Genomic DNA, 25,849 nt, shown 5'->3' with positions numbered 1-25,849 from the left:
GGGGTCTTGTGTGAGGAGGAAGTTGGGTAAGGGGACCCCAGGCACTGGTGACCTCACTTCCCTGACAACAGAGCCCAACAGAATTTGGAACCCCGGTAACCAGGCACCCACATTCCAGAGACAGCCCCCTGCCCAGCTCATTTCTTTGGAGACCCTCCAACAAAAAGCATGTTCGGGTGCTGCTTCCCCAAATCTGGACGCTGCAGGCTGAAGAAAGAGCGCCCTGCAAACACTGTCCCCCGCTGGGGATGTCGAATCAGGGCTCCCCACAGCCTCTGGCCATTTGGCCGGAAGGACAGAAAGGTGACACCAGGAGGCCCAGAGCCTGCCACCCAGCCCCACACGCTCTGATCTGCCTGTGCAGCCCCAGGCCCCCCTCCGTGTGTGTGTGTCTGTGCGTGTCTGTGTGTGAGTGTGTGTGTGCGTGCGTGTGTGTCTCTGTGTGTGTGTGTGTGTGTAAAGAGGGGTCATGCAGGGTGGGGCCACCCTGAGCAGGAGCAGGCTGATGAGGGGTCAGATTCCCAGTGGGCAGGTCATGTTCAAGGTCAAGGCTGGCCGTGTCGGATGGGGTGTGTGGGCGCTGCCCCTTCTACCCAGGGTTTATCCAGATAGCCCTGCAGGGATGGGTCACTGCATCCAGGGTGCAGGGCTGTGCACTCACAGGACTGTGTCTGATCTGGGAGCAGCAGGGGGACTGGGCAGGAGGACAGTGAGGATGGCCCGGCAGGGCTGTGATGCCTCCAGCCAGCTACCCGTCCCTGTCTTTGCAGAAGGCCACGGATGACCTCCCGAGGCGGCTGGCGGACATGTCCTCCTCCCTGACGGAGCGGTTGACCCCACAGGCATCCCCCAAAACAAGTGCTGGGGATTGCCGGGCAAGACCTCCAACACCCCCCAGACCACTGTCCCAGGTGCTTGGTCACCGGACAGTGGTCCAGGAGCCGGAGCCCACGGAGACCGAGCCCGAGGGTGAGAAGGCTGGGGCTGGGTGTTTGTGGTGTGTGGGGATGGGTCGGTGCTGGCCCCACAGGGACGAGCCCCCAGAGGCTGGTGTGGGGCCTGGAGCAAAGACTGGGCGCAGAGCATCCAGCGGGTGGACTGCAGTCGGGGAGACACCCCAGGGAGGGCTCCTTCCTGGCTGCGGCTTCTCTGGGAGGCCCTGGGCTGGGTTCTGTCTCCGCAAAGGCCCACGGAGAGCGGGCTCGGGGTGAGCTTTTCTCCTCTCACAGCTGCTCCAGCACCTGAGGAGCTAGAGCCGGTTCCAACTCCATCGGGAGCTCTGGAGGGAGGGGTGGTGCCTGCAGCGACTTCAGGAGGAGACCAGGAGACGGCAGGTGACCCGGCACCCACCCACGGACAGCCTGACGTGGACCAGGAAGAACTGGCACCTGCCCCGGACCCAGCTCCTGCTACTGTTCCTGCCCCTGACCCAGCTCCTGCCCTGGATCCTGCCCCTGACCCAGCTCCTGCCCTGGATCCTGCACCTGCCACTGCTGCAACCCAGCTCCTGATCCTCCTCCTACCCCTTCCCCTGCCCCTGCCAGAGCCACTGCCCCTTCCCCTGCCTGAGCTCCGGTTCCTGCTCCTTCTCCTGCTCCTCTCCCTGCCCCTGCCAGACTCCGCTGCCCCTTCCCCTGACCCTTCCTGAGCTCCTGTTCTTGTCCCTGACCCTGCTCCTGCTCATAACCCTACCCCTGTCAGACCTGCTGCCCCTGCCCCTGCCCCTGCCTGAGCTCCTGTTCCTGCTCATTCTGCTGCTGCCCCTGCCCCTGCGCCTGCCGGAGCTCCTGTTCCTGCTCCTTACCCAGGTCCTGCCCTAGATCCTGCACCTGCCACGACTGCTGATCCTATCCCTCCCCTTGCCCCTGCCCCTGGGCCTGCTCTTACACCTGGCCCTGCCCCTGGCCCTGCCCCTATCCCAACCCCTGCCCCTACTCCTGCTCCCGCAGGGCTCCCAGAGCCACATCCAGAGCCCACAGCCCTGCGGGGAGAGCTCCTTGTACAATTACCCTTAGGTCCATCGCCGGACCCCGACGCCCCGCCAGATTGTTTCATCCCCTCCCCCTATGTTCTTTCTCTCTGGTTCATATTGTTCTAGTTCATATTGTTCATTTTCATGTTCTGTATACTGTTTATTATTTGTTTTAAATAAAATTACTTGTTTTCAACTGAACATATGATGAGCATAAGTACATTCCCAACGCTGTGCCACCACACCCCAGAAGATTGCTGCGGAATATCTCATGTCTCAAAGGAGTCCCCGAACCAGAAGCCCCCTGCCCATTTCGCCCCCAGCCCATACCCTGGAAACCCCTAAGCTGCTTTCTCTCCTTATTCTTTTACTTGTTCTGGATGTTTCTGTACATGGAATCATGCAATAGGAGCCTTTGTGTCTGCCCACTTATTTTCAAAGGGGACTCGTTTTCTTCTGTTTATTTGTCATAAAATTTCCCTTATTCGATATTGAAATCCCCGATTGATTACAGATCAGATGTAATCAGAGAGGCCACTTTAGGAATTATGGGCACAGGGGCGCCTGGGTGGCTCAGTCGTTAAGCATCTGCCTTCGGCTCAGGTCATGATCTCAGGGTCCTGGGATCGAGCCCCGCATTGGGCTCCCTGCTCCATGGGAACCCTGCTTCTCCCTCTCCCACTCCCCCTGCTCGTGATCTCTCTCCCTCTCACTCTCTCTCGCAAATAAATAAAATCTTTTTTTAAAAAAGGAATTATGGGCACAATCTCGGGGCAGAGACCCCTGTACCTGCTGGGACACCACAGCCTGACCCCAGACAGGAAACGGCTGGTTACTCCTGTGGCCCACACAGAAACCAGGGAAACGCAGAAAGCTGGAAGACACACCACAAAGCAAGGCCAGAGAAAGGTTTCACCTGACTCTGGTACAAACCACGCTCCAAGTCACTGGGTTCCACAGGGATGGAGACCAAACACATGCCAGTCCAAGGGGGAGGATAGGCACGCAGGGAATATGTGTCAGAGATGTGGAGCTCCCGGGGAAGGATTCCGGCAAAGGAAACCCTATGGAGGCAGCGCTCATCACCCTCAGACTGGCAGGTGTCTGGTCTGGGGAGAACGTGAGGAAGCGGAGGTCCAATGCAGGTCCCCTGGAGGAAAGGGTGACGGGCACCCCTGTCTGGGAGAACAGTGAGCATCACCCACCCCAGGCTGCAGGTGCACCCATCACCTGGCATGCTCGGCCTCGGACTCAACCCCGGAAACTCTGGCTCGGTTTTTCACAGATCTGCTTTCAGGAGTGTTCATCACAGCGGTGGTGGAGAGAGCAGGGAATGGAACAACGCTAATGACCAAGGAGATGGATGGGATCCATGGTCCCAGTCCTCATGATAGAATGTCCTGTAGCCACTGTCACATTGTCCTTCGGGGCACAGGATCCGGGAAGCCCCTCCTGAGACTCCGTCCTGCCACCCTGTTCCTGGGAACATTGAGAATTGTTTGAGGAGGGGATGGAGAGGATCCAGGATGACACCGGGTCCAAGGAGAAGGAAGGTCAGCACTGGGAGGACAGATGGACGTGCCCTGAGCCACCATCCAGGACCCAGGCTGTGATGCCCTCGGACCTCACCCCAAATAATGGCTCCTGAGGTACAGATCCAGCTTCTGTGGTTTCACTCCCTCCCTCCCTACGTCATTTATTCACTCATTCATTCCCCCCTCTCTCTCCTTCCCCTCCACTCCTCCCTTCCCTCCCCCACTCCCTCCCTCCCTGCCTCTCTGCCTCCCTCCCATCCTCCCTGCCTCCCTCCCTCCCCTCTACCCCTCCCATCCTCCCTTTCCTCCTGCCTTTCTCCCCTCCCCCTCCCCATCCTGCCTCCCTCCCATCCTCCCTTCCCTTCTCCCTCTCTCCCCTCCTTCTCTCCCATCGTCCCTCCCTCTCTCTTTCCCTCACTCCCATCCTCCCTCATTCAGCACAGGATCTGGGGTCCCTGCTGGGTACTGAGCACTGGGGCTTCATCAGTGAGCACCCCCCAACCCACATGGTCACGTCCACTGTGGGAGGTGATGGGGGGCAGTCCTCACGGCTACCTCTGGCGATGAGCACTAGGAATCTGCTCCTGGAAACAGGCCAGTCGCACAAAGAAAAGAATGGAGAGACCCGTGTTTAGCACCTCCTCTAGAAAAATCTCGTCCTGAAAAGTGATGAAAAGTAAGTATGTCCTAGACTTCATGCCATGTGAGTTCTAATGCCAGGTATGCACTGATTCCTAGAACCAACAAAGAGTAAATCATCCAGTGTCAACTGCGGAGTTGTGACACAATTTTTCTGACCAAATGACAGCATTTCAGCCAACATCTCCAGGGCCTCCGAGTTTCCCCAAGGGTCTCTGTGATCCTTTGATCCTTCCATCGACCTCCTTGGGAAGCTCTGTCCTGTCCTCTTCCTTGTCTCCTGCCTCTTCTGAGACCCTTCTGTGGCTTCCCCCTCCCCCACTTGCCAGGGCCGCCCTCACCAGGATTCCCCATGCCCCTTGGCTGGGCGCCCGCATCCCACACTGAGCCCCATGAGCCCAGCGCCTTCTGCAAGGCCTGTGCGCTCCCTCTGGGGTCACTTGGCATCTCCCCTTATAGCGACCTGCATCGTCCTGTGCTGAGTCTCCTCTGAGCAGTCTGTGAGGCCGGCCTGTGCCCGTGTCACGGGAACAGAAGCGAGAGTCCAGATCATCCAGACGACCCGCTCCCAGTCCCAGCGTGTGGAGCCTGGGCCAAGGATGGTCCACGAGCAGAGGAGGACTCGGACCCAGGGAGCCTGAGGGAGGATGTGGCACATTGAGCCCATAGGACGAGAGTGAGCAATGTGGGGGCCTGGTGCTCAGACCTGCTGGGAGACCACATTGCACTGACTCTGTCCACAGGGCTGGAGGTTTTCAGGGTATCCACCCTCCCATGCTGCAGGCTGGCAGTGACTGGCAGGGGAGGAGGCACCTGGTGCAGGATACACCCTCAGGCAGAGAGGAGGGGGCAGGCGCTCCCCCAGCAGTTGGAGGAACTCGGGATAGCCACTTTCCTAGGCTGCAGCCTGGCAGTGGCTGGCAGGAGAGGAGGCACCTGGTGTGAGAGAGAGCCCTCAGGCAGAGAGGAGGGGGCAGGCGCTCCCCCAGCAGCTGCAGGAACTCGGGGTAGCCACCCTCCCACCCTCCCAGGCTGCAGGCTGGCAGTGACTGGCAGGGGAGGAGGCACACCTCGTGCAGGAGAGAGCCCTCAGGCAGAGAGGAGGGGGCAGGCTCTCCCCCAGCAGCAGGTGCACTGGGTCGGGCTGAGGGGGCATCATTGGACAGCAGTGCCTGCAGCTGGGGTCTCCACACAGACCCCCTCCTCAGCCTCAGCACAAGCTTGTCCGGATGACCTTTGTCCCCCAAACACAAAGTCTGACCCAGGACCCCCCTCAAGCCCTGACTCCCAATCCTTTCTACTCAACTCAAGTGACAAGAAATGGCCAATAGTTTAGGTGGTGTTGGGTGCACAGGGACATTTGCTTTTCTGGCCCATGCTGTAACGTTGCTGGCATTTTAAAGATCTCAGGGCTTTGATTCAAAAACGGCAGGATGCCGGGGACCCCAGACAGCTTCCTGGAAACCTGCCTCTGGGCCTTGCAGCCCTCCCATCCCACCAGCGCTCAGAATCCCACCAGCTGCTCAGAATCCCTCCAAGCCACAGACCCACAGTCTTGAGTCCTCAGATGGCCCAGGCGACGTGCCTTCAAAAAGTGATCCCGGTGGGGCTGCAGGACACACTGCGGATTCCAGCAAATCCCCCTCCCAGAAAGTGAGGGTACCACTGGACAAACTGTCCAAAACCAGCCAGGTCAGGGTTCCAGGAAGACATCAGAGGCACAGGAGTAACTGAGGAGCATCTGAAGGCCAGGTAGGGACAGTGAGAACCTCTGGTGTTTTTGCCTAGGGGCAGCTCCGGTCCCCCTAAACCCTCAGTGGAATGGCTTTACTGGGGCACTGGGGGGGAACCATGCCTGGAGGACCCGTGGCTCCACTGTCCGAGGTCGCCGACTTGATCAGTGCGCAGGTGGGGAAAACCGGCCACACCCCGAAGAATTTCTAGAAACAGTAGCCATCTCAGTGGTAGCTGACCTGGGAGGTCAACCTTTCAGCTGCCTGAGGTGAGATCGAGCCACAGACCAGCACACTAGCCAGAAATGGAAGAAGGAGAGCCAGTTCTTCATTTCATAGTTTCTAAGTCACCGGTTTGTTCCTACGGTTAGTATATTTTGCATCCTGGGAAATCTCTGCCTGTCTAAGGACTTGAAACTGTTCTCCTCATGTTCTCTGCTGGAGAGGTTCTTGCAAAATCTCTGGTTTATAGGTAAAAATCATCTGGAATTGACTTTGGTTGGCACACCCATGCTGGGAAAAGGATGAAGCTTCCCCAAAATACTAAAAAAAGAACTCCCGTATGATCCCACTATCAGGTAGACCTTTTCAGGAAATAAAGTCAGTTTCTCGAAGTAAGATCTGCATTCTCCCACCCAATCTCCCTGAGGAGGGGCGGCCACCCTTAGCGACCCTCCCCTTGAGGCAGGTGCCTCCCTGGACAAGGGGCTACCCCAGGGCTGGAAGGTCTCCACAGCAGCACATCCAATGTCCTGGATACTAGGAGACAGAGTACAGCACCAGGCCAGTGAGGGTTAGGACACACTACCCCAAATACGGCACCTTGGCAAAATAAATACAGAAGCTAAAAGAACTTTTGCATAGAGCAAAGCAAGAAGGTCTCTCTGACCCCCAGCCATCAGCCCTTTTTCCCTTAAGCAGGTCAGAAGACTGCCATGTGGAACTTTCTCTCCCCGGACCACAGAGATGAAGTGCTTATCACCAGAGTCAAGGAATTTAGGACCACGGGGTCTATACACACACACCTGGTTAAACTAACCCTTATCTTCCTAGTTACTTCTTTACCGTTTACGAGCCCTAGTCCAAACCCCTGCGTCTGTCAATTCTTCACACACTTACTGCTTCTTTGTCTAAAAGGTAGAAGAGCTGTCTGCTCCAGTCACCTCTGCTGGTCTTCATGGTCTTGTGAGGCTCCCACCAAAGCAATCAATACATTTTGCTTGCTTTTCTCCTGTTCATCTGTCTTTGTCAATTTCCAGACTCAGCCGGGGACCTTAACAGGGTTGAGGAAACCTTTTTCCTCTCTTGCAGCCCTGTGGGGCAGGGGGTGGGGAGTCAGGAAAACCCATCCCATCTTCCTGGCTTTGGTTAAAACTGACCTCTGCTGGGAAGCAGCATAGGACTGTGCACGGCTGGGGGAGCCAGAGAGAGGCACGTGGAACATGTAGGAGCTACCTGACCCCCAGCCGGGGGACTTGGCCCCAGTGACAAGTCCAGGGTGTGATTATGAATATTATAATGGAAGCATCCTGAACATCAGACCTTCCCCACTCCAGGCTTCATGATTGCTGCTCGTTGTAGTTGCTACTGTTGGCTTAGTGACTTTTCTGAACTCACTTTGTCAAGTCTGTATTCTTTGCCGTGTGTGGCCACTGAATCCCTGTGCTGTTAACTCAGTGGTCAGCCAGTGGCTGGGCAGAGAGGTCACCCCTGTTTCCGAGCTATGGGCTACAGACTGGAAGTCCCACAACCTCCTCTTCAGGTTTGAATAATCTGCTCCAGTGGCTCATGGAACTCAGAGAAACATGTTACTTACTAGATCACCAGTTCATTAAAAGGACAGAACTCAGAGCCAGGCAGCTGGAATCGATGAGCAGGGCAAGGTGTGTAGAAGAACCTCGGGGCTCCCCCGCTCTCTGAGTTAAAGAGGCCTTTGCCCACCTCCACTCTGACCTTCGTCTGTACTTCCTAACTGATGACGTCCTTCCTTCGGGCTCATCTGTTAACTCAAGTGAAAGACCTGGTGGGCACCAAAATGACTCCTCAAGTAATAACCACTGCTGATGTCCTGGTGATTCTTGGGCACAGCCATGAATCTCAGCTTCTTCATGATGGGGCGCAGCCCAGCAGCTGTGGATCCCACAGGTCCTCCAGGGGCAGCCCAGCAGCTGTGGGTCCCACAGGTCCTCTCGGGGACAGCCCAGCAGCTGAGGGTCCCACGGGTCCTCTGGGGACAGCACCTTAATGGGCTTATGGTCCAGCAAGTACCTGTTCAGGTGGCTCTCAATGTGCCACACAGCCTCAATCCCAGTGGCCAGGTTGACCCCCATTGCCTGGTGACAGGCCAAGGTCAGTTGGTCCTCTACCACCGACCCTGCAAAAAAGGTCCTCATGTAGTAAAAGTCGCCCTTGTCCCTGGGGATGTGTGCCTGCGACTGTGGCCAATGCTCGTAGCTGAAGTCCTTGTGGGCTGCCTGGTAGAAACCGGGGTGCAGGGTGCCAAAGAGGGGGGACAGGATCTCCATACTCACGTGGTCGCAGAACTTCATATCCACCTCTGTGCATACCAGGTAGTCCACCTCACGGAGGAAGTGTGGAATTATTCTTAGAAAATATATTGTAAGCCCACAGGAGTGATTGTGGAAGCAGCTGAAAGGTCAACAGCGTTCCTGTTCTCAGACTATTGAACGCAAGGGCCCAGTAGGAGCAGGATCCCATGATCCCCAGGGGCAGGGCACAGGTTAGGAGCTAGGAAAGAATGTAACCCTCAGGTCCCCTTTCTGCACCTGGTGCTTGCTAGCACAAACATCCCACTTTCCCCTTATCCCATGACTGCCTCCCTGAGTGCCTGCCCCTAGGGGAGGGTGCAGGACTGCTTTACCGCTTCAGGATACTTGCCATCCCTTTGTCCTCCTCTCCCACGCTTTGAGGCAACTGCCCTTGATTTTCTGATAAAAAAATGAAATAAAAGCAGAGGCAAGCCTGCATGGTCACTCAGCTGCTGGGCTGCCCCCCATCATGAAGAAGCTGAGATTCATGGCTGCCCAAGAATCACACATGTTTCTCTGAGTTCCATGAGCCACTGGAGCAGATTATCCAAACCTGAAGAGGAGGTTGTGGGGACTTCCAACTCATGGCAGGTGGGGACAGAAACTTCAGGGGGTCAGCCAGGGGAGGGGACCTGCAGGGTTTGCCCGGGAGCTCAGCACAGGGGGAGTGTTCCTGGCTCCAACATGCTGACTGTGGGGCTGCATGGGTCACAGGGTCACCTACCCTAACCCTAACCCGTTCTTGCAACTTTCTTCTACATTTGAAATTACACCTAAATAAAAGGTTTAAGACGTCACGTGCATCGTCATGTGCGAGATCTGACCCCAGCGCCCTCAGCAGCTCAGCGTTAAGAGAACGAGAGGCCTCCCTTCCTGTCCCTGGAAGAAGACACCTGGAATCACGCGAAGGAGGGAAAGCAGGGCTGGGGAAGAGGAGAGCGACCCATTTTTACCGCACATCCTCTGGTGCCGCGTGACTGTCTTACGTGTGCGTGAGCAAATCAATCAGGAAAATGAAAACGCAGAAACTCGCGGGAAGGAACCCTTCTGCACCCACAAGGGGAGCAGCATCCTCAAGGACAGGGCCTATCCTTCAGCTCCATGCTCGCTCCGCCTCCGCCCGCCTCCCTCCTGGGCAGCCCAGGCGCGTGCCTCACGCGCCACCTGCTGGCGGAGCGGGCCACTGCGGCCGAGGCGCGCCAGCCCTCCGTGCCACCCTGGCACCCACCCTCCACCATGCGTGATCTCGTGACCGCGGCCACATACCACCTTCCGGAGAGCCCCCGCAGCCAGCAAGATGCCCAATGCAGCGTGGCACTCCGCAAAGATGAGACGTACCGAGGAAAGGACGCAGCTTCGAGGGGAAGCCCAGCAAATGGACCTGGAGGCGAGCACCCGCCTCAGAGCCTGGTGGCAGAGCGGCCCCGCGGCCATGGTGACCCCCGAGAACCACACTGCTGACTGTACGGCCCCCTGCTGGCCCGCCCACCCCAGCCCCGCCTGCGCTCCCGGGGTGTTCACAGCCTATCCCACACTTTACACCAAGGAAGGTGTAAAGTCAGCAGCACTCAGGACCCCGGTCACCAGCTCTGTGTCCCCACGAAGACTCTGAAAAGCAGGGACACCAAGCTGGCCAGTCCTGTGGAGCAAACCAGTTAACCCCCAGAAGCCAAAGGAGTTCAATCGGAGCATTAAAAAATAGAACAGAACAGAAAATACCGGATCAATGGCCCCGGAAGCCCATGACCAACACACAGCTGAAGTAAACCTCAAGGACAAACGGCTCATCTCTGTGACTCGCGCAGGACGGCACAAACACATCGCCCTCTGACAAAGTAAACCACACGTGGGGGCGCAGGTGCACGTGCCTTCCGCCGGCGAGGGACTCACCGAGGTCTGTGTTCAGGCCGGCAAGGAGCTGCTTGAACTTGTCGAGCCGGGAGGCCTCTCGTTCACTTAACGCTGAGCTGCTGAGGGCGCTGGGGTCAGACGTGCCACCCACGGCGGCCGCCACCGAGTGCGGGAGAGACTGGGACCACTGCAGAGGAGCAGTGTCGCCGGCGCTGTCTGGGGAGAGAGCGCGCAGGGGGTGAGGATGGCCTCCTGGACCCCCCCCCCATGGCCCTGTTCCCCAGTAAGAAGGCTCCCACCCGCGCCACCTGCCCTTCGGGAACGCCACCGTGCCACAGCCATCCCCTCCTCCCGTAACCGGCCAGTGCAGACCCGCGTGACCGGGGCAATAAAGTGAAACTAGTGAACACCCAAAAAGCCCACTGGCCTTACTGGTAGAGCGTTACTCCATGGGAAAACAGACGTGCCTCACACAAAAGCAAAACGACAACCAGAAAACTCCAGACCCCCCCGGCTACCCCACTGCTAGCAGGCCTGCCCAAGTGACACAACCCAAGGATCTGCTGGTGCCTGTGGGGCTCACCTGGGCCTGAGCACAGAAGGAAGCCACCGAGCCACACGTGGAGGAGCATGAAGCCCACAAAGGCACTGCACCCCTTGGATCTCCCCAAGCCCCATGAGGGAGGCGGGCAGGGACCATCACCAAGAGAAAGCACAGGAAGCTAGAGCGCATGCAAGCAGGGGAGGGGCAGCAGGTTGCAGGCCTGCCCAGCACCCCCCGCCCCAGGGCACCACCTACCACCACGCACAAAGGCCCACCGACAGGGACACACAGGGCCGAAGTGAAACCGTGCGTTAAATCCAGGAACCCAGAACAGGAAGAGCCACAGAAAAGAGCCCAAGGCCCAACACCCACTCAGAAAGAGCCACCAGGGACCAACGAGGGGCCCACAGGAACAGGCAGCACCAGGCTGTACACCCCCAGGTCTAAATACCCTTGAATGGTCACATCTCCCAGAACTGAAATTTAAAGTAGAGGAAAAAACCAACTCCAGGAGATGGGGCGGGAACCAAACAAAGTGAAGAAAACATGCCGGCTCCTGGCCGCCGCTGTCAGACTCCCACCGACCCCCTCCTTCCCGCAGAGCTGACTCATTACCCTAAAATCGAGGCCCGGAAATGCTTCACACAGAAACCCTCAGGCTACAGAGGAGCAGTGTCTGGCCCAGTTAAGCTTCCAGAAAAGCCTGGAGAGGTGGGCATCGAGGTGAGGGCAAGTCCCAGCCCCTCCGCAGGGCTGACCCCTCGCTTGCAGGAGGTGTCCCCACCGGCCTGCCCTCCGGGAAGCCCGGGGCAGCGATGCTCAGACCCCCTCCTCCCCGCCCTCAGAATCTGCCACTCCGCTGTGCGTCATGATTCCTCAGGAAAGACGATGGGCGGGAGGAGGGATTCCTCGTTCTAACGCGGAACCAAACGTGCTGAGTTTTACTTCTCCGCCATCTTAGAGAGCATCCCTGTGACTTACTCCGACATGTAAGGACCACGTCGTCCTGAGCAGAGCACACATCCGGTCCCCCTCTAAGATGGGACGGGCAGGGTTTGCAAGGCACAGTGAAGCCCCCTGCCCCCCGAGGAAGCAGGAAGGTCAACAGCAGGTCTCCCTGCTACTGTAAGTGGAAAACACATCAGTGTCCCCCTCCGGGGCAGCCAGTGTCCACCCAGGACCCACTTGCAGCTCAGTCCCCATCAGCGATGGACAGTCCTCCCCAGCCACGCCCACTGAGCCCTTCGCAGCCAAAGGCGCAGGCTCCCCATTACGCCAGCGGCACCCTAGACCAAGCAAAGGGCATCTGACTTCAGATACAAAGGTACAGATACCTCAGACGCTGATTAAGAAAGTCAGGACAGTCGAAAGGTAAGCAGGAGGCGCGGGGAAGGCCAGCCGGAGACCCCTGCTGCAGCATCCCGGAACTTTCAGGCTGCCATCTACCCAGGGCTGAAGGCCAAAGGCGAGGGCAGCCAGCAGGCCCTGTGGACGCTGCGTGGGGTGACGTGAGCTCCCACGGTGGCGCACCATAAAGGGACAGGCACCGACACAATGCCGGCAGTGGGAAGGGCAGGCAGCACTCTGATCAGACTGGGCCCCGTGAAACACAGCGTCCAGGCCCCAGAAACACAACTCCGCTCCGAGGAGCACAGTCACATGAAATGGCACTCACAGGTCCCTCACCTCAACAGAGGCCTGGCCTGGCCCTGGGCCGTGGGGCCGGTGCAGGGACAAGAGTGGGGCAGAACATGGAGGAGGGGAGAGCCCGCGGTCACCAGGCCCTGAAGACACCTCAGTTTAGCTCAGCAACATTCACGTAATGACACAGGACCCCAAAGGGAAACAAAGGTAATGGGGCATGGTCCCTGCCTTGGGGGAACTTGCAAACCACGTAGATGAGGTGTGCAGTCAGCCAGCCCAGCCCACCCGGCACCTCCCCTCAGCTGGGATGGCCCCACCTCCTAAGCCTGGAGCCTCACCCTACCGGTAACCTTAGAGACATCACCTCCTCCGTGAAGCCTTCCCTGACACGTCCTGGCCCTCCCCAACAAGACTGAACTGGGACTTCTACCCCTGGGTGCTTCTGGGTCCTGTCCATCACTCCAAGGCTCCATTCCACCCAGGGAGGTGAAAGACTCAGATCCTTGTGTTTCCCCACTAGACTGCCTGCCAGTCAACACATCTGCGCCGGGCCCAGCCCAGTAAGAATGAGGGCTGACGTGGTCGTCTTAGCGCCAACACCGAGTAAGCCAGCCCCACGACTAACAGCCCACCAAGGGAACTGAACACAGGCCCACGAGTTCTGCGCACCACTGCCAGCCACCCGTGGGGTCGGCTCCCTGAGAGGCCACCTCGGGCTCCAGAGCGGCCCTCTCCCCCTTGGCACTGTGCACGGTCGGGCCAGAGAGTCCCCTGGGGGCCAGGCACCCTGGTCTCTGCCCACTTCATGCCAGGAGCACACACTCCCTGCCCCAGATGTTAACAGGAAAGGTCCTAACACAGGACCTCATGTCCCCTGGGGGCGGCATCACCAGCAAAGAGGCCCTGCTCTCTGTGGGGAGGTCAGCAGCTAGCAGCAGGCCCTGGCCTCAGACGCCCTGGACTTGAACCCTACCCCACCGCTCAGCATGCTGGGCGAGCCACGTGACCTCCCTATACCTCCCCCGTAAGCTCTCTCCTAGACTGGCTGCAAAGTCAGAGGGATCTGTTCATGACGAGGGCCCGACACAGTCTCTGCCCCACAGTAAGCGATGGACAAACACTAGCTGCTATCATGAAATGAACTGCTCACAAAAAGCCTGCTCAGAAAGCAAAGGAAAGATGGTTGATGCGCCAGCGGGTGGAGGCAGAAGGCAAACACAGTAATCGGCCCCTTCCCCAGCATGAGCCGCTTGGGGTATCCTTCACCTGGCTTTTACAGGAGGAGGCCACCCCAAGGCTCCCCACCCTGGCAGGATGCAGCCCAACTGCATACCTGGCCATGGGCTGAATGCCGTGAGGCCCCAAAGTCCGTATGCGCAAGTCCTTCCCCAGACGGGACGGTGTTAGGAAGAAGGGCCTCAGGTTTAGAGGAAGTCAGGAGGGTGGGGTCCCCTGATGGGATCGGTGCTCCTGAGGAGTCACGAGACAGCCCGTTTCCCCTCTCTAGTCTCCCCCATGTTGGGATACTGTGAGAAGGCAGCTGTCTGCGCCCCGAAGAGAGCCAGGACCCAACCGTGTTGGCCGCCTGACCTGACTTCCGGCCTCCAGAACGAGGAGACCTAACTTTCTGCTGCTCATGCACCATCGGCCTGTGGTGCTCTTCGCAGCAGCCCCACGGCCTGAGAGAACAGGAGCCTGCCCGCTCAGCCGAGATGGGCCCCCACCTCTACGGGTGCTGAGGCCCGCCCCCCAGCAACTGCTCAGATGGCAGGTGTCACAGAGGCTCTACCCAGGCCCCAGAGGCGTGGGGCACAGCAGAGGGCAGAGGAATCCGGGGCACCTGCCAACTTGAACAGGCACCCAGGCTGAGGGTACTGCCCGGCTGGGGCGCGCAGGCGGTAATCGGCATAGGATGCGTCAGTCTCGGGGAACCCCGACCCACTCGCAGAAGCCCTAACCAGATTTTCATTTTTAAACTCAAATACTTTGAAGTTCAGCCTATTTTGGAGAAAAACAGTTCAGATTCCAATATGAAAACTGGTCAAAGGAACTAATTCACAGCGTTCTCACCCACGAAGACGTGTGATGTTCCAAACATTAGTCAGCTCCCGGGACGGGTTTCTGAAAACTAGACAGGGGGATGAACGCCAGCTCCGTGGTCCCAGCAGGGCAAGCTGAGGCTGCCCGATGCCCTCTTCTCTCCTCTGTAAACAAGGGGCAGTCCCCCTGACCCCCAGAGACCCTGGGAGAGGGAGGCCGTGAGTCCGCCGCGGTGCAGGCCGGCCCCTCTGCCACCAGCTCCCCACGCCTCACTGCCTCACCTCACTGATGCTCGTGTCACCTTCTCAGGAGGGCATCTGGACGCTCTGACTGAAGATTACGCCCCAGGTCCAGGCTGCTGTCGCCACCTCCCACCTCTGTCTCGACCCAGGGCGCTTGTCTCCTCCCCGCACGATTCAGGCCTCCTTACTGACCCAACGTGTAGGTCGGTGCTTGTCCCCCTCACCAGAACACACACTCCAGGCCAGGGACTTCCTGGGGGCACCCCAAGCCCTAAGAGTCTGGCCCATCACAGAGGCTCATCAAATACTGGGTTGTTTTACATCATAGACACCCCCAAAAACAAAAAGCAAAGCTACTGAGAGCCGTCTCCAGAAAGGCTACTGAGCACCAGGCACGGGGTACAAGACATGCGCTGATCGCATCCTTGAGTTTATGACCTGGAGGCAGTCATTCCACACCCCAGACTCTGCCCCCTACAGACTCTGAGCCACGTGCAGGTGTCCCGGCGGGGGAGGGGTGTCATTGGAAGCTGCCGGAGGAGGTGCAGCCTCTGAACGTGCAGTTGGCCTGGCCCCTGAGCTGGAAATTTCCCCCTGGGACAACCGGGGCACACTCAGAAGGGAGACACAGTCCCCTGGGGCCTGGTGCTCACTGTGGGCCTCTCACAGCCAGGCCACGAAAGCCACACACCACACCCTCCAACCGGAGGAGAGAAAGAAGCACTCAGCTGGGGACACAAAGAAAAGTCTACGGCTTCTCCTGCCTGGGAAGGCCTGTGGGCACGTGGATCACAACCTCAAGGTCTTCCAAGGGCACGAGCTCCTGTGGCAAAGAGGACGGAACGCCCGCTAACCTCCCGCACCGAGAGGCCTCCAGCCCCTCTCCCTCGCAGCACTGCACGTCATCTCCTCGCGCCCCCGCCCACCTGCAGGACAGGATGTGTGGCTCTCGCTGACGGACTTCACCAGCCGGAGGTCACCGCTCGGGACCGAAGGAGGCTCTGCCGAAGGCTGTGGCTCCTGCTCGGGGCCCGGCGCCTCCTGCGGCTTGCGGCGCTCCTGCCGCTGGCTGTGGTTGCGCAGGACGCGGTGGGCCGTCTCCATGACCACATCGGTGTTCAGGCTCTCGCCTGCCACGGCCAGGAGCCCGTCATCGTCCTCGCCGGCATCCCAGGCGTCGCTGGTGTTGCTCCCAAACTCCGGGAAGGTGCTGATGCTCTTGGCCTTCACAGGTGTGGCGGGCACCTTCGGCGCGCCCTTGAGCAAGCTGCAAAGCAAAGGCAGACTTCAGCTGTCCCCTCGGAGGCTGGAGCGGACTCACCCCACGACCGGTCAGAAAGGAGCCCTTGGATGAAAGGTGCACATTCAAGCTTCCAGTGTCAACTGAGCTGAGGGTGAAGAGCAAGCACAACCCAAAGAGGCATCCGAGAGAGGACTCCTGGGGCACCCAGGGGGCTCAGTCGGTTAAATGTCTGCCTTCGGCTCAGGCTGTGATCCCGGGGTCCTGGGATCGAGCCCCACATCCGACTCCCTGCTTGGTGGGGAGTCTGCTTCTCCCTCGCCCCCCTCCCTACCCCCCCCACTCTTGTGCCCTCGCTCTTTCTCAAATAAATAATCCTAAAAAAAAAACAGAAGAGGACTCCTAGGATTCGGGCGCAGGAAGGAGAGGCTCTCGAGGGGCAGTACCGCTGAGCAGTCTCTGCTCAGTGACAGAAGCCACTCAGGAGGAACCCCAGCACCGCAGTCACGGCATTCACAGGGAGTCCCCAAACCTCACACGGGCCAGTGCCCGCAAACCGAAGGCAGCAGTGGGGGCGGCGGGGGCAGGAGCGGCTGTCCTTCGGCGTGCAGACGCGACACAGCACCACTAGGGCAAGAGCCCCCGCGGGGGGCCCAGTGACACCCGCCAGCACGGGCGGGGGGTCACACCAGCCCCCTGCGTGGCTCTGGTGGAGGAGCCAGACACAGGGGCAGAGCGTGCAGTGGAGGGCAAGGGAAGTGAGCTGACCACCGAGAACAGGCCCGGGGCCAGGCCCTCCCCATCAGCTAAGGGGGTGCCAGCTTCGTGCTCTCCTCCACTTTGGGCTGGGCTTCCTCCTCTGCCCTTGTCCGGAGGACCAGTCGTGCGAGGCCCTGGCGCGTGTCTGCTCGAGGGAAGACCACGCTGCTCCCCTCAGGACCCCGAGGAGGCCGGCGGGTCACCAGGACGCCCAGGCGCGTGCGTGATGCAGCATGACCACAGGCCTCACTTACGTGCCGTGTAACAGTGGGTCGAAGGGGGGGTGCTGGGCGCCGTACACATGCTGGATGCTGTTTAAAAAGAAAGGAAAACCGATTAGCTTCTCTCCAGCTTCCTCAAGAGCCCACACTAACTCGGGAAAAGGACCAGTTCCCAGTAACCTACACGCCTGAGCAGCAACTCTCCCTCAGCTGCCACGGGTCCCGAGGGCCCGTCTGGAAGGGATGAATGGCGCCACACAGGTCCACGCCACACACACAACGGGGCATTCAGCCTGCCGGGCAAATGGGCCTCAGCCCGGGGAGCCGCAGCCCTGACCGCATCGGCAGGGCCTCAGGCGCCGCTGCCGACGAGGCTGCTGGGAGCTGGGAGCCACTCAGCATCGCCCAGTTCCAGCAGCCTCTGCTCCCGGACCGTGTGCCAGCGGCAGGACTACGAACTAATGCTGAAATGCCCGTCTGGAAATTCCCATCTGCTGCCATTTCGTCAAAAACAGAATGCAGAATCACAAAAAGAAGATAAATGTGTTTTATAAAGACTTAATGATTTTATTATAAAAGTTTTCTGGGGGCGCCCGGGGGGCTCAGTCGGTTAAGCGTCTGCCTTCAGGTCAGGTCATGATCCCAGGGTCCTGGGATCGAGCCCCACATTGAGCTCCCTGCTCCGCGGGAAGCCTGCTTCTCCCTCTCCCACTGCTGCTCCCCCACTCGTGCCCTCTCTCTCTCTCTCTCTCTCTCTCTCTCTCCCTCTCTAATAAGTAAAATCTTTTTAAAAAAGATAAAAATTAAATTTAAAAATAAAGTCTTCTGTTCATCAGAGTAAACTTGGAAAACAGATGGAAACAAAACAGCCCCCGTGGCAGACACCAGGGCAGTCCACTGAGTGGCCGCACCCGCACCCCTTCCTCGGCGGGGGCGTCCAGCCAGGGGAGGCCCTGTGACCCAGCGCAGCTCAGTCACCAGCAGTGTGGGCCCTTCCTCATCTGCCTGGAACACACATGTGAGGCCTAGAGGTTCCCCAGCCTCATGCCACCATGAGAAATGAGCAGGAGATATCAACCACCCGAGAACGCGGGCACGGCAGGAAGATGAGAAAGAGCACGGGTCTCGGGGGCACTGCAGCCCTGCCAACACCTTCATCTTAGCCCAGCACCAGAACTATAAGACAGCAAGTGTGTATTATAAGCCAATAGGGTTATGCTGATTTGTTACAGCAGCAGCAGAAAACCAAAAGAGAACAGAATGGTGAAAGACAGGTGACAAAGCCATCCTCTTGCTTATGGAAGCTTAAAGGTCTCTGTGGTTAAGTCAACCTCACTTTTATGCGTTACATGGGGCTCTCCTTTGAGGACTCTACTTAAAAAGGCCCACCCCCAACTGTCTTAGTCCATCCCGGCTGCTATAACAAAAATACCACGCATGTGGCAGCTTATAAACAAAGACATTTATTCCCCACAGTTCTGGAGGCTGGACGTCCAAGATCAAGGCGCTGGCAGATTTGGTATCTGGTGAGGGCCTCAGCTGGTGCCTTCTGCTGCGTCCCCACCCAGCGGAAGAGGCAGGGAAGCTCTCTGGGGTCTCTTTTATAAAGGCTCCAATCCCACCATGGGGGACTCTGGCCTCAGGACCTCCTCACCCCCTCAAAACCCCCACCTCCTAACACCCTCAGTCTGGTGGGTAGGGCTTCCTGTGAGTTTTGGGAGCGCACGAACATTCAGCCCAGCCGACTTACTGAGATGGCATAAATCTCCAACTGTGTCCTAGTTCCACACTTGTGTGGTTTTATTTTTTACCCTTGAGTATTGAGTCACCTAGAATTTATTTTATTTTGCTACAGACTGTAGAAAACATTTTTTTCTTTTGACAGAGAGAGAGAGAGCGATAGCAGGAACACAAGCAGTGGGAGTGGGAGAAGGAGGCTCCCCGCCGAGCAGGGAGCCCGATGTGGGGCTCGATCCCAGGACCCTGATATCATGACCTGAGCCGAAGGCAGACGCTTAAGGATTGAGCCACCCAGGCGCCTGCAGAAAACTTTTTTAAAAAATAATCCACTGCTCCAATGACATTGGTTAAAAACCTATCCTATTCCCTACTGGTTTGCGGACACTGTCTTCAATACGCAGGAGATTACTCTATGCTGGGGCATTTTTTCAGTTTTCCATTCATTCCTCCATGTCTGTGCCTGTGACACAACATTTTAATTACAGAAAATGTTCCCTTTTATATCCTAAAATGTTTCAGCAAAATTTAACGGACATTCGATAGCCCCCACATTGCGACGGGGTTATGAGGAGTACGAGGCAGGCAAAGACAAGCACACTGGACTCCAAACTCGCACGAACCTTTAAGTTTACCTACAAAAATAAAAAAAATGAATTGGCATTTATAATGTTCTTGGACAACAAAAACATGGTAAACTGGAATATTATTCAGTGAAATAGTCATCAGCTAAAAAATAAAGTGCTAGCTCACGCTGTAACACGGAAGAACCTTGAAACCATCACGCTACGCGTGGGAAGCCAGTCATGAAAAAACACCTATTCTGGGGCGCCGGGGTGGCTCAGCCGTTGGGTGTCTGCCTTCGGCTCAGGTCCTGATCCCGGGGTCCTGGGATCGAGCCCCACGTCGGGCTCCCTGCTCCGAGGGAGGCCTGCTTCTCCCTCTCCCACTCCCCCTGCTTGTTCCTGCTCTCACTAACACTCCCTCTCTGTCAAACAATTAAAAATCTTAAAAAAAAAAACACCTATTCTATGATCTCACTGACATGAAATGTCTAGAAGGGAGACAGAAGGGAGACTAGTGGTTGCCTGGGTGGAGGATGGGAGACTGGGGTGACAGCAGAAGACTACAGGGCTTCTTCCTGAGGGGACAAACATATTCTAACGTTGACTGTGGCGACGGATACACCGCAGTACCACTGACTTTCACCCCTTAAATGAGGGAATGGTGTTGTACGTGAATTTTAATGGGTGAACTATTATTATATGTGAGTCTCAATGAAGATGTAAGTTTTTAAAGGCAGCACAGTTTCCACCTGGTTCTCTTGGGTTCTCCCTTGGAACCCAGCCACCAGGCTTTGAAGAAGCCCACATGTAAGCACTAGAACCAACAGCTTCAAGGGGGTGTCCCAGCTGATGACGGCCGGCATCAACCTCGACAGGCGTGAGTCACCAGCCTTCTTCTGATTTCCCTCCCAGCCTCTGAACCTTCCCAGTGACACCATGGAAAAGAGACCAGTCTGACCCACAGAATCCAGGAGGGTTTGGGGGTTTGTTGTCATTGTTGGAAAGAAAGAGTATCAGCCCACGGAGGTCATGCACAACCCCTCTGTCGTGGTCCCTTTCCAGAAATCTCTTGGAGGCTTCCCCGACCTTGGTAGGTTTCCTGTTTTAAGAACCAAAGGGCCTGGGTAATTGCTGTAGGCTTTAGCTTCCTCGTCTCGGAAATGGGAATAAGAACGTGTAAGAAATGAGACAGCCATAAATGGCAGCAGCTTGACTACCGCCAAGTGACCTACAGACAGCATTCACCGGTACTATGCACCTACCTTGCTGGCTTGCACCCTTCCCTTATGTCTCAGTACACGAATAGGGCTCAAAACCAGCAGGCAGTGGGCCTCTGCCCTCTATGTGCAAGGCATTTCCATGGGTCTTGCAGTGTTACCACAAGCTGCAGGCCCCTTGCCTCCCAGGAAAGCGCCAGTGCATTAATTCTTCATGGGCACACCACTTGTGTTTATTGAGCAGAAAATGTTCCAGCAAAGTTCAAGCTCAGACTAAAAGGCATCTCATTTTATCTTATTAAAATTGTATTTTTATCTGGTCTTGCATAGCCAAAAAGAAAAACAGGCTTCATCTAAAGCCATTTTAAAAGAATAAGTAGCACATCATGAAATCTTTCTTTAAAAAATATGTTCACCAATAAACTTTTTAATGAATTGTACTGCTTAAAAACACCACAGTAACTCATTGCTTTAAAGAGGACCCCAGTGATTCCTCACAAAAAGCAGATACACACGACATAATGCCACTTCTAGGCACACGCCATGAAAACCCCTTGTGTAAGGATGCAGAAGGCAGGTTCAGCGATGTCGCTAACGCTAAAAAGAAAAAAAAAATTAAGAAAAACTTTTATCCATCATCAACTGAAGAATGAATTCACATTATCCCTTGGTCCACTATCAACTGAGTTCCAACTGAGTTCCAACAAACTGGAACATACACCTATAATGGAATACTAACTACAATAAAAACGAAGGAACTACAAGAACCAAGATCGGTGAACTTACAAGCCTACCACTGAAGAGTAACTTGAATATGCACAGTATGATGTCATCTATAAAAAGTTTTTAAAACGAGAAAATGAAACTATCTACCGTGTCGGATACATACATGGTGGTCAAAACTCCCAGCTCATGATGGTGATGAAAACAAACGGAGAATAGGATGGGAGCGGAGGGCTGGGGGTGGAGGGGACTCTGGGGCTGGGAAGAGGATGCAACGGCTTCAACTCCAAATAGCCAAAGTGCGCAAACAGTCCCGAGGCCCATCGGTGGGTGACCAGGCACACGCCGGAATATACCGTCAGCTTCCAACAAGGAATGAAGGGCTGACAGCCGCTCCCACGTGGATGAAGCCTGGAAACATCACGCGCAGCGAAAGGAACCAGTCACGAAGACCACATTCATATGATCCCACACGCATGAATAAGCACATGTCCAGAATAAGCAAGTCTACAGAAACAGAAAGCAGATGAGTGGCAGCCAGGGGCTGGGGAGGAGGGACTGGGGAGTCACGGCTGGTGAGGCAAATGCTCTAAAATTGACTATGGTGATGATCGTCCAACTCCACAGACTAAAAATACTGAACTGTACACTTTAAGTGAGTGAAATAGAGGACAGGTAAATGACGTCTCCACAAAGATGCTGAAAGGAAGGGAGGAAAGGGGGAGGGAGGGAGGGAGGGAGGCGGAGAGGCGGAAGAAGCAGGAGGGTCTCCTCCCTGACCGGGTGTCCGGGAAGGTGGCTGTGCCGTGGGGGGCGAAGGCTGGAGCAAGGCAGCCCTTCTGCACCAGCCACCCGGCTGACCTTTAAACAGGTCCGAGTCTACCTCTGCAGCCCCGAATGACAGAAGTCCCTAATGCCACCAGCCCAGAACAAAACATTTTAGTAGCTTCAAGTGAAGATGACAGACATGATATCACCCCTGAACTAAGACCACGAAACTTCAGAAGGATTCACTGGTTATCAGCAGGCCAACAGTGGGGACCACAGCTACATTTTCTGGGCGGGCGGGTCTCCATCCTGTATATAGTATACGTAGTGTATAGCGTTAGTGACCACACAACTGGGTGGCCGGGAAGGACTCTCAGATGGAAGAACAAATGCACGAGAACTCACAATGAGTCATGGACCCAACCCTGTGGCCCCACAGAGGTTCCCATCCAGCTGAGAGGGAGGCGCCCAGACCAAGGACCGCACCCCACAGGGCAGCCCAGGGACAGGCAGGTGGAGAGATGCCCCCCAGGATGGCGCCCGGAAGAGGACCCCCCGACAATAGCCCCTGAGTTCTCAACAGAGCACACCCCTCCTGCATGAGGCACAGGGAGTCACCCCTGCAACGCCCCCACCAGGAAGGGGAAGGCAGGCGACAGAGACAGTAAAGCTGAGATTCACCACAAGCAGGAGGTGGGAGCGAGGGGCGCCCCCAGGCAGAGGAGGTCACAGGTGAGGACAGGCTGGAGACACGGGTCAGCTGGGGGAGGCCCACAGAAGAGAGACGGGGACCCCTGAACAATCACCGCTGGCTCCTCAGGACTCTGCTCCACCACCTTTACAACTCGGGCAGGGAAAGTATAATAAAAACCAGAATCTAAGGCTGTCTGAGTGCCCACTTGTGGATGGCCAAGTGCTCAAGCCTGGTCCCCCTTGGAGAGCACCCTTCATTCGGCAGACACTGGCTGAGCACCTGCTGCAGGCAGCGGCACCGGAGCTGGAGAGACGCCAGGGAGCCAGGGACACAGGGACAACCCCTGCCCGCCCCCGGCTCCCACGATGGCAGGCGATCATCTGAACACAGGTGAGCAGAGCAGCGGGAGAAGCAAGAGGGCGATTCTCTCCCGCGTGTCCTGGCAAACATGTCTCTGGTCTAACTAGGACGCCCCACCACCAAGGCCCTGGCTCGGCAACAAAACTGACGAGCCAGGGACCAGGATGGCTCTCTGTTCCTCAGTGAAAGGCTGGAGTAGCAGGGCTGCTTTCAGCCCTGAGACAGTGAAGCGTGAGAGGAAGGGAAAGTACGGAAAAGAAGTGTCCTAAGCACCTAAAAGGAAACCAAGAACCTATGCCGGCATTTAGGATGAAGTGCTCGCCCGCAGCTCGGGCGCGGGGCATCAGTGGGCAGGTCGGGAGCCCCCGCCGCGGCCACCACCTCCCCAGCCACCAGCCTCCCCGGCCGGGCTCACAAACCATGCTGCGCCCCCTCTGCGCTCAACATGCTTTTCTGAAATATGAACTCAATTGGCGACTGATTTACCATTAGGCTCGCTCTAACACACAGCGATGTTCCCCAGGTTTATAAAATATTCAGAAGTAAGTTTTCCAAGGAAATTAACTTTAGAAGGCTTCAGAGGAAAATGCGTGAAACACCACTATCACCACAGCAAACAATTCCATCGTCCCTCCACCCACAGCAGAGTCTGGAGCTCTCGGCCCCCGCGGAGCCAGCTGCAGGCACACGTGGCCCCACGGACCCAGACCGGAGCACCTCTCGAGCTGTCCCAGCAATGACACCCGCGCCACCCCACCCGGCATTGCCGCTCAGCCTGTCCCACACACTCTTGGCCGTCCAGTGCCCCCACAGGGCCAGAGCTCCCCGTGAAAGGGACAGGATTTGTCTCCTGTCATGCTCCTTGGGGCCCCCAGAACCCAGCAGAGACTCGGGCAGTTGTTGAGTCGATCAGCAGGTTGCTCCATGGACAGTCTCTCGGAATAGATCTTGGAAATGAGCATGTTTACAAAAAAGTGCTCCTCCACATGAGAAGAGGAACGTGTGAACTCACAGATACAGGGGACAGGCTGGTGGCTGCCTGATGTGGGGGGAGTCAGGCAAAAGGGTGAAGGTGGGCAGGAGGCACAAAATTAAATAAGTCCTGGGGAAGTGATGTGGGCAGCACGGTGACTACAGTTAGTAACACGGTGTCGCAGACTTGACCGCAGCTGACAGAGAAGACCTCACAAGTTCTCACCAGAAGAAAAGCAATCTGAACCTTGTGTGGTGGTGGAGGTTAAGGACAGGCTGTGGTGATCATCTCACAAGATATACACGTATCAAATCATTACACTGTCGTCCAAAACTCCTACAATGTTCTATGTCCACGAGACCTCAACCCAGACAAAAGTGATGGGTGTGTATTATGGAAAACAGAAGATACGATGAGTAGGAAGAAAGGAGGCTTTGGAATCAGCAGGGAAAGTGTACAGCGTGGTGGCCAGCCACCCCCAAGTCCCACCTTCCCTCAATCCTCCTGCCCTCGTCTGGCCTCCAGACGCACCTCGTCCAGCCCTCCCGACCTTGCTCTCCATCCCCCCATGCCACCGCACCCCCTTTCCTGCCGGCCTGTCCAGGGGCTCCTCAGACTGTTCTGCACATTCCTGACCTCCACACCCCACAGCCGAGGCCCCAGCCCTGCCTTCTTCCCACTTTACGGGAAACCACGCGCTTTCCTGATGCTCCTGACCGTCTCTAGGTAAAGGGTTCTCAAACCGCTGCCTCTGGGGCACCACTGGCAACTCAGCCACACGCTCCCCACCTCACATTAACGGGTCCACTACGGAAGTCAGCTCCGCCCCAGTTGCCACACCTCATGCCCACTTCTCACAGTGTCCAGCCCCGGGACAACCCCCACGGATCAGGCAGAAGACTAACGAGCGCACCCTGCCTCCTGCACCCCCCCACGCCCCTCTGCCACCAGCAGCTCCTGGCCCTCCTGGGCCGCCAACGTCTGTGGCGTCAAAACCCACCTGCTATCCCCACCACCCTGGATCGGGGCTCGGTCTCTCCTCCTGCCCAGGTCACCAACTCCCTCCATGACCTAATCTCCATGAATGGCAATCCAGGAGCCCAAGGGCCCCCCTCCCCTCCTCCCTGAAGCAGGCCACCCGCATTCAGCCAATCTCCACGTCCTCCTAAACCCTGAACCACTTCCCACAGCTCCACCCTCCCCTCTGTCACTGTCCCACGCGGCTGCCTCTGGTTCTGCAGAAAAAGCTGACAAAGTACAGCATCCTTTCTTGATCAAAACTCTTCAGAGTATAGGGATAGAGGGTACATACCTCAATATTATAAAAGCCACCTATGAAAAACCTACAGCAAATATTATTCTCAATGGGGAAAAACTGAGAGCTTTCCCCTAAGGTCAGGAACGCGGCAGGGATGTCTACTATCACCACTGCTATTCAACATAGTATTGGAAGTCCTAGCCACAGCAATCAGACAACAAAAAGAAATCAAAGGCATCCAAATTGGCAAAGAAGAAGTCAAACTCTCACTCTTTGCAGATGATATGATACTTTATGTGGAAAACCCAAAAGACTCCACCCCAAAACTGCTAGAACTCATACAGGAATTCAGTAAAGTGGCAGGATATAAAATCAAGGCACAGAAGTCAGTGGCATTCCTATACACCAACAACAAGACAGAAGAAAGAGAAATTAAGGAATCCATCCTATTTACAATTGCACCCAAAACCATAAGATACCTAGGAATAAATCTAACCAAAGACACAAAGGATCTGTACTCAGAAAACTATAAAATACTCATGAAAGAAATTGAGGAAGACACAAAGAAATGGAAAAACGTTCCA

At 56.5% G+C, this 25,849-nt stretch overlaps 1 protein-coding gene across 1 annotated transcript; it reads right to left on the bottom strand.

Moving 5' to 3' along the window:
- Positions 1 to 3,248: 3,248 nt before the first annotated feature.
- On the bottom strand, positions 3,249 to 17,473 carry LOC135362144 (TBC1 domain family member 22A-like). Its single transcript, XM_064575582.1, has 4 exons — positions 17,003 to 17,473; positions 15,676 to 16,016; positions 10,319 to 10,495; positions 3,249 to 3,445 (listed from the first exon to the last, which is right to left on the bottom strand). The coding sequence occupies exons 2-4, from the start codon at positions 15,851 to 15,853 to the stop codon at positions 3,279 to 3,281; spliced, it is 522 nt and encodes a 173-aa protein (XP_064431652.1). The 5' UTR covers positions 15,854 to 16,016; positions 17,003 to 17,473; the 3' UTR covers positions 3,249 to 3,278.
- Positions 17,474 to 25,849: the final 8,376 nt, after the last annotated feature.

Source organism: Mirounga angustirostris, unplaced genomic scaffold, assembly GCF_029215605.1.
Source record: "Mirounga angustirostris isolate CCGP_5_RB_7025 unplaced genomic scaffold, mMirAng1.0.hap1 SCAF_12, whole genome shotgun sequence".
Taxonomy (NCBI): Eukaryota; Metazoa; Chordata; class Mammalia; order Carnivora; family Phocidae; genus Mirounga; species Mirounga angustirostris.
Note: the sequence above shows the minus strand (reverse complement) of the source record. Positions and strands in the feature narration are given on the sequence as shown.